The following is a 9,247-nucleotide window of genomic DNA, read 5'->3' as shown; positions in this document are numbered from 1 at the left end:
AGTTTTTATGCTCATATTGCTAGAATATTATTAAAATTTACAAATCTTGCCCTAGTACCGGAAGATGACTCTGAATAGTTCGGATTGCCAAGAACCAGATGCATTCATCCGGTCCAATTTCATAGAACCAAATGGATGACGAATTCCTGAATCCCAAATATCTAAAAGTGTCCAAATCGGTTAAAGAAAGCCATAGTTATGAGCATTTCAATTTGCGGGTACCCGGGTACCCTTGTAGGCTTGTTAAAGGTGTTTTGGTGGGCACACAACGGTTAACCAAATTTGCACATGAATAATTAACGACATGGTATAATTATTGCTTTCGGATTGGTTCAATGGAAGCAAAAAATGATTTAGAAAAACTGTAGTGCGTATAATTGCAATAACTAAATCATAGTTCAACTCTTAGCTCTAATTACACATTATCGAATACTGTCATATCTTTCTCTCTCCTTCAGCTTTTGCTATCATTTGGTTTTGTATCACCCAGCATGTTACTTCTGATTGTCGTTTCTTCCCTATCTTTTGCTTCATCGTAGTTAAGTGGAATGAACCGCGTTTGCGGTTGCTGCTCGCCCAGCGGCAACATTTTTGGGGGTCGAAACGTTGGCAAGTCAATTCTAATAGGATCGTCCTGACCATCCTGGATGGTTTCAGTAGGGGTTGCTGTCCCACTAGTTTCTTCTATTCGGTGCATTCTAAATAGTAAATCTTCGCTGATAAATGCTTTGCGTGTGCTCGGTGGTAGAGCATCAATTATATCATCTTCTTTCAAGCTCCTTTGCTCGTCAAAGGATTCGCTGGCCGTGGCTGATTCATAACCTGATCGTCGATTGATTGTCATCGATCGCTCAGTTTTGTTGGTTTTGTAAATCGTTGGAACTGGTTCCGTTTGGTTGAATTCGATATTGTCAAATTCTATTAATTCCCCATCGTCGGTCTTCGATTTGAAAAACTGTGGAAACTGTTCCGTTAGCAATGGTAATAAAGTAAGTCTCGCATATCTTTCAGCCTTTTCAAACACGTTAGCAAATCGGTAAGGAAACAGTTGTACAGTAATCATTTTGTTTTCAGGAGGTGCAACTGTAGTAATTTTTGTGGTTATTGGAGCCTCAATTGATCGTTTGTCGTTGCTGCGATCATTTGTTTTGTTCTGTAACTTTCTCGGTTTGTGCTGGCCTCTCTTTAAAACGGGTTCACTGATAATATTTTGTACAGTCGTGGAAGGTGATGTCGTCGGCAGAGTAGTGATTGGTGTAACGTATATTGGATACGATGAATTCGCTCCAATGTTTCGATAACTACGCGGTAAATCAATAACTATTGGCTGCCACGGTTGAAAGTCGATATTTTTCTCATGATCAGCATTCCCTTTACTACGGAAATTGTGCTGTATATGAGTGGGAGGATCAACATCATTCCGTTCGTTACTTTGGCCTTTCGAATGATCTTCATAAGGGTCGACTTCGTCACTGTCCGCTGGAGCATCTGTCGATTGGTCATCGTCCCCTGAACTGTGAATGTAGTCGTCATCTGCTTCGCACTCACCAGGCAACAGTGTCATATATAATGGTGTGTTGGAGTCCAAATGCATTTGCTTACAAATTGAAAAGCTAAAACGAGAATTTAACAAGCTTAAGTTTAGTGAAAACTGTTTCGTATAAATGCATTCTTTATTGGGTAACCTTTTTCCGAAACCATCACTCAGTATGATTTTGCTGATGCTCCACGATGACAGACCTCTTGTCAGCCATCCTTTGTATGCCATATAGGTTAGAGTGATGTTTTTCGGAAAACCTAATGCCGGATGTGGTACAAGTATTTGTGAGATCATTTCACCAGCAAACATTTCTGCATCGTCCTTTCTGAAATATTAGTGAAATCATGCTTAGTTTACGCTTTTTACAAAAATAGTCACTACACTCAAAAGAAAGGGCGAACATTTTGTGTGTTCAAAATATAAAGAGCTTTTAATCTTGTCTTACCCGCAGGAGGTAGAAACAAATATGGTTAGAATTTATATCTAAAATTTATACTGAAAATCTTAATTAAATACCAGCTTCTAGGTTTTGGGGGGATGGATTTTGCTAGAAATCGTCAACTACCATCCATGCACGGAAAATCCGCCAATCACTAAATTATAATATCGCAATTGTTGATTTTAGTTTTAGCTGATTAAACAAAAATTGCTGAAACAACTAACGCGTTTGTTGATATTTCAATTACCAACATGCTGATACATATTGTTGTTTTCGGTAGCTATCAGTTGTCTGAGAATAAAGACAGTAAAAAGTAAAACAAAAATTTCAATGCACATTCAAGTGATTTATTAGCCGAAAACGACACTTCAACTAGCTCACAATATTTGGCTGTTGAAATTTAAAATGTGGAAATAATTTCTTCGTATTAAATGGAATTGATTGGAAGTGCAACATTTAAGAGATTCCATAAATTCTTTCGCTTAAGGGGGGCCTCTGGTGTAGAGAGCAAATATAATCGACTTCTGTTTTTATCCGCTTAATTGTTAGTATTGAACCTCTAGAAAGGTCTCCCGCAATCTCGGTGGCTACGCTGAACTTCTTTTGTTTTTAAACAGCCATGCATTCCACGCGCGTATTTGCTATATCACACGCAGATTTCAATCTAACGGCAAAATTTTTCGAAAAACTAACAGCGATAAAAATACAGTAAACAAATATTTTCTACAGCGTTTTTTCCGTGATGGTATTTTATGTAGGACACCCTTTAATAGCGTTTTTCTCTAAACTGCGTTTTTCAAATTAGCGAACACGATAACTCAAAAACTAATCAAAGAATTAACTTGATTTTTTTATGAGGATGCCAAATTTGTGTAGCTTGTCGATGAACCACAGAAAACTGAATACAAATTTTTTTCTCCCTATTATTTTGAAGAAAAGTGAGCGAATTTTACAGTAAAATTTGAGATTTTTCGGTTTTCGTGTAACCATTTTCCGAAACTCGAACTTTTTTCTATTTTTTGTGGTTCATCGACTAACTACAAGTCTAAGATTTACATAACTTATTGAATTTGATACGGGATCAAACAATTTCACCGAGAGTTATCGTGTTCGCCGCGGCGCTCCTCGACTTGGAAATGGTTGGACGTCTACTCTTGGAACGCTCGTATGTGTGATTCTGTGTGATTGAAAATATGTTTTTTTCGTACACAATGAATGTATAAAGCAATCCTAACATTGCACAAAAGATCAATTGTTGCCTTGCCTTCAAAATCGTAAAACAAAATAACTTTCGTTTTAAGCACTTTACACCAGACGCTCTCCTTAATCCTAAAAGCTGCGTTTCAAAGGTTTAAATATATTTTTAATCCATTTTAATTATGAAATTGTTTTATTCCCACATGCCGTGCGCAAAAGTGTAGTGTAGTGTTAGTGTTAATTATACTGTTGAAACAACTAAAGTTGCATTGAATTTTAGTCAACAAGTTTTTTTGGTTTCAACAATGACATTATTAAATCTAGCTAAATATATCATTCTCATAGTTGAAATAGCTAAAGCTACTTCGAATTTTTATCCACAAGTTTTTTGAATCAGTAATGATTTGAGTTGATATAACTAAATGTATTATTCACATAGTTGAAACAGCTAAAGGTATATCAAATTTCAAAGCTCAAGTGTTTTGAATCTGCAATAATTTTAGTTGATCCAGCTAAATTTATTATTTAGGGGAATTGTGGGTAAAACCGACACCCCACAACATTTCTTAGAAATCAAATTTTTATTCATTTCATAATGATACACTATTATTAGTACGTTTATTTAGAGCATTTGAAGAAAAATTGGATTTACGTTAGTACGCCGAATGTCATAAAAATAAACAAAACGTACGACAGCAGCGTTCATACTCGTCTGGATGTTAAATTTCGTTGGTAGATTTTAAGGTTTTAACCGAACCAAAGCTTTTCAAATCACCACATTTTTCAGTACCTATTATTATCGGCCTGTCCTATGATCAACTAGGTGCATTGAAGACGAGTTTGAGAAATTCAATATTTTTAATCGCTTTTATAAAAAAATGTGCGCTGTTGGGGTAAAACCGACACCCTATGGTTAGGGTAAAACCGACACGCTGTTAAGATGGTTGTGTATACTTGCGATTCATTTCAAAATACTGGGGATCTTTGTGACACTTCAATTAGCCTATTAGAACACTATAGTATCAACAGAAATGCACAGAAATACTTTTATTGTGTTTATTTCTTGTAAGTCTCTTTAAAAATCAAAAATTGGAATTTTTGCTTATCTGATTCTATCGAAGCTGTTGCTATTTCTGCAAAAAGCTCATCAAACCGAATTTCTAGTGTTCTCTTGGTTTGTCATAGACGAACTTTATCACAATGAGACAATGATCTTATGTATACCCCAATAGATCGTTGATGATCAGAGTCCGAAAAATCAAATCTGAAAAAGATAGTTTTACTAAGAAGTGTGTGTGTCACTTATAAGTGAATGAATCCAATTAGCAGAACGTAGAACGCTTGCAAATCTTCTCTTACGAAATAATATGACACTGGAGGTTGCAATGATGTGCGCAAGGATTATGTGGAAATACTCGTCAATAAATAATCCTATAGCATAAAATACTCTTATTTATAGTACTACGCTTTCGAACTTTCTTCCCCTCACTACATGATGAAGCAATAAAAAGCGTATATTTGCATCATACATACTCACATTTTATTATTCACGCATATATCTCATTTTTAATAAAGATAAATATTTTAATAAAGTGGAGAGAAAATAAATTAAAGGGGGTGTCGATCTTACCCCTATATGGTGTCGGTTTTACCCGCAGTGCCTACAAAAAGTCACTTTGTTTTCCAAGTTTTACAACCAATAATTTTTAATGAAATTAATTTTTTGAAGCGCTGAAAAAATTAAGTCTTGTTAAGAATTTTCTGAAGAAGAATTCTGCATAAAAACTATAATTTTATTGGTTTTGTGGCAACTTAGAAAAAATGTTAAGCGTAAGGTGTCGGCTTTAACCATAATTCCCCTACACAGTTGTAATAACTAAAGTTGCTTCGAGCTTTAATCACCACGCTTTTTGATTCAACAATGACTTTTGTTGATCTAGCTAAATGTTCCATTCCACAAGTTTTTCTAATCAGCAATGATTTTAGTTCATTTAGCTAATTTTATGTATTACACAGTTGAAGCAACTGAAGTTGCTTTGAATTGTAATCAACAAACTTTTTGTTTCAACTCTGACTTCGGTCGATCTAGCTAAATATATCATTCACACAGTTGAAACAAGTAAAGCTATTTCGGTTTTTTATCCACAAGTTTTTGGATCTGTAGTGATTTTAACTGATCTAACTAAATTAAATAATGATACTGTTGAAACAACTAAAGTTGCATTGAATTTTAGTCAACAACATTTTGATCCGACTTTAGTTGATCCAGCTAAATGTATTAATTACTCAGTTGAAACATCCAAAGTTGCATTGAATTTTAACCAACAAGCTTTTTGGTTTCAACAATGACATTATTTAATCAAGCTAAATCTATCATTCTCATAGTTGAAACAGCTAAAGCTACCTCGAATTTTATCCACAAGTTTTTTGAATCAGCAAAGATTTGAGTTGATCTAACTAAATGTATTATTCACATAGTTGAAACAGCTAAAGGTATATCAAATTTCAATGCTCAAGTCTTTTGAATCTGCAATAATTTTAGTTGATCCAGCTAAATTTATTATTTACACAGTTGTAACAACTAAAGTTCCTTCGAGCTTTAATCAGTACGCTTTTTGATTCAACAGTGACTTTTGTTGACTAGCTAAATGTTCCATTCATATGGTTGAAACAGATAAAGCTACTTTGAATTTCAACTTATAACCTATTTGAATAAACAATTAATTTAGTTGATCCAACTAAATATACACATAAAAATATGCATTGAAAGTTTGAGTGTTGACTGACTGACAGTATCATTATTTTTTTAATCTAGAAACTTGTTTGTTTCTGCCAACTTTTGTGTTGATGCTAAAAAATGATGATTTAGAAAATTCAAAAATCGTTTAGTTGTACTAAATTTTAACTAATAGATTTCAGAAATACAACTAATAATTTAGTTGCTATGTGATCGGAAGCGTTTTCGTGTAAACATTTGGAATCGTCAAATATGGATTATTGTAGTAAAGAGCATTTTATAAATTGTTTTGGCGAGTGTGAGCATACTCATTAAATTAACTTACAATAACACTAGTTTACAGCATTTCTGAACTCAATAAGATGGTGATCATTTTCAATGTCAAATCGTTTGCTGAATCCGTAAATGAAGTCCAAAAAATTACAGTGGAACAGTTTTCGAGCTACAGTAAAAATATGAATTCTATAAAATAAAAAATACGTTTTCTAAAATCCAAATATCTTCGGTCGTAGTGCATCGATATGGAATATTATTATGTTGAATTAAAGGTAATTGAATACGATGCACTACAACCGAAGATATTTGAATTTTACTGAACGTTCCTTTTATTTTAACGGCGAAATTTATTTTTTACTGTAACTCGATAACTGTTCTACTGTAATTTTTTTAGACTTGATTTTCGGATTCAGCATACTATTTTACATCAGAAATGGTGTTAAAAAGTTCAGATTTCTATTTTTATTTTGTAAACTAGTGTATTGTAACATTTGATTAATAAAGTCTGCTAATATTCATACAAACTACTGATAATTGAACGAGTGGCGAGTCTCTGGAGGCTGTGTACATAATAACTAAAAATCTACTGCACCGTTTTGAAATTTTGCACACTGCTTCTTCACATAATTACCCTGGTAACTACGGTAGTTCTATCTTTTGTTTCAATTATTTTATTTTTCGTAGCACTTGAAAGTCACAAAAACAATGTTCGTTAAAAAATATCTGCTAATTTGTAATTATAAAAATAAAAATAACTTTAAAAAATATATGAAACAAAAAACCGTGGTTACCTGGAAAATTGTGCGAAGGACAGTGCCAAATTTGAAATCGGTGCAGAAGATTTTGTGTTTGTTCAAGATGCCTCTGAAAATTTACTTTCAGTCGCCCTATTTTCAATATTTTGAATCAAAATTAAAGAAATATTGATCTAATGTCGCATGAAATGAATATTTTCACTTATGTACATAATATAAAATATGTATACTTTGTATTTTATTCTGAAATTGGATACATGGCTAAAAGTGTACAAATGCACTATGTAATTTTCAGGCGTTCGGAATTAATCATTGGGTGTCCAATAAACGAAACATCATTAAAAATCATAACTTTGGTAATTTTTAGCTGATTTAGATAATGCTAGATGTTTCGGATTCATAAACTCACCCATTGTTATAGGTACTCTGTGAAAATGAACCGAATATTCATTTACTTCCCGAGTAACACGTTCCGGTACTGGTGTACGATTTCTAAATTTCAAATTAGTAACAAAGTTCTAGGAATTGTCTGGTGGTGCTAATTTATTCCGACAAAAAGATAGTGTTGGTTTCTGATGAGACGAAGTCGAAACGCACCCATGCAATAATTAAGGATTTGTGCCCTTCAAGTGCAAAGACTGCTTTTACCAAAAATTTTCGTCCTTGTGAGAAATTTTGGTGTTTACCCAATTTTTCTCCTTAGGGTGAAATATAGCATAGTGCTTTCGCATAGACCTGCTAAGCCAAGACAAGTTTCGGCTTCCCTGTGTCTTATCGGCATAAACAGAACTTCTGCTCGGACGGGAGTGATGTGATGGTTTGACCAGTCGTTCGATTGAAACACAATGTGTGTTTTAGTTTTAGGGATTTGCGTCAAGCTGGCGCTAATCTATTCCGACAAAAAGTTAGTGTCGGTTTCTGATGAGACGAAGTCGAAACGCATCCATGTAATAATTTAAAAGTTTCCAAATCGATTGCAAAAATTTCATAGTTATTGCAGGTGCCTGGGTACCTTGTCGGCCTTCTTCAGACCCCCGGTTACCGTATCGTCAGTTTTATTTCCCCAAAAGCTTTGTTTGGTGGTGTTCTTAGATGTCGCTATGTATAAATTTCGGGGAGGGATAGGTAAAAGAAATAGGCGAATTGATCTATAGGTGGCGAAGTCAACCAAGACGTACTAGGTGCCGCCATGTTAGTGGTGTCGGTGATGGTGGCAACTTGAATGCCGAAGCTCATGAAAAAAAATCGAACTGTGCAACTTGAAGAAAGTTTTGTAATTATGCTACACGCGTGAGGTGAAAAAGGAGTTGATCTACCCTAGCTCAGTAAAAATGTAAAATAGTACATAGCAAGGAACGATACTGTACTCGGTTATAGTAAATACTTCAGTTAATCCACCGTCACTCTCAAGCTCAACTTCCAGTCTCCCCAGAGTTCGAAGCGGTAATTCGTTTGGGGCGCTCTGTATCTGCAACTTGTATTGATGTGCACAAAATGGCTCCTCCTCCCGTGTTTTAAGGTATAATTGGCCACGGCCAATCGATCGATCAGCATAGTAACCCATGTTACCACAGACGGATGTTTCGCTTCCATTTTGTACTCGGTTGCAAGAGAAACAATCTCCTTTTAGGAAGTTTTCGTAGTTATCACAGGGAAATGCAGGAAACAGACACTTGGGTGCAACTGAGTCTATGAAAAATTTGTAAGCTCGTCGGTGGTTGCACAGTGATCGGCCTTCCACAGATGCTGGAGGTGCTGAACATAGAAAGTATCGTTATAGAGAACATTTGTTTTAGGACAAAAATAGCGCTTTTATTACCCCAAATAATATCAGTTACAGCTCCAACGAACAAATTTGAACAGCCATGCTGTACTCTTCCTCCATTGGGATAAAAATCCACCGCTCCCATTGGTTGCCAGGAACCTAATCCACCAAGAATTAAGTTCTCTCCATTGGAATGAATCACGTCAACGAATCCAGCATCCGTGTCATCCAGTCGAGCTTGTGGATGCTGTGACTCAAACAGTGGTCCTGCTGGATCAAGACCAGTGATTCTATGTAAACCTTTTAACTCAGCTCCAGCATAACCGGCAACATGTGATCCTAAGCTGAAACCGATTAAATGAACTCGAGACATGTTTAATTTATTGTGCGTTTCTAGCCCCTTCAACACGTAAGCTAATTGCCTCCCGACAAGACGCGTGTTTGCTGCCGCTCGAACGTAGTTCGGTAGAGTAGCTCCATTTTCCCAGTCCATGCATAAAACAATGCAATCTTCCTGTAAAAATCGATAAGTAAATGT

The 9,247-nt window shown here is 35.2% G+C and overlaps 1 protein-coding gene across 1 annotated transcript in view; it reads right to left on the bottom strand.

Annotated features, from left to right (window-relative positions):
- Window positions 1-352: 352 nt before the first annotated feature.
- The window catches only part of LOC131696429 (uncharacterized), a 109,936-nt gene continuing 101,041 nt past the window's right edge, over window positions 353-9,247 (bottom strand). The window contains exons 6-9 of the mRNA XM_058984970.1: window positions 8,764-9,223; window positions 8,312-8,699; window positions 1,686-1,865; window positions 353-1,613 (exon numbers count right to left, since the gene is read on the bottom strand). Coding sequence (XP_058840953.1) covers window positions 455-1,613; window positions 1,686-1,865; window positions 8,312-8,699; window positions 8,764-9,223 — 2,187 coding nt within the window. The 3' untranslated portion in view covers window positions 353-454. The remainder of the gene's footprint in view (window positions 1,614-1,685; window positions 1,866-8,311; window positions 8,700-8,763; window positions 9,224-9,247) is intronic.

This window comes from Topomyia yanbarensis, chromosome 1 (genome assembly GCF_030247195.1).
Source record: "Topomyia yanbarensis strain Yona2022 chromosome 1, ASM3024719v1, whole genome shotgun sequence".
In the NCBI taxonomy this organism is placed as follows: domain Eukaryota; kingdom Metazoa; phylum Arthropoda; class Insecta; order Diptera; family Culicidae; genus Topomyia; species Topomyia yanbarensis.
Note: the sequence above shows the minus strand (reverse complement) of the source record. Positions and strands in the feature narration are given on the sequence as shown.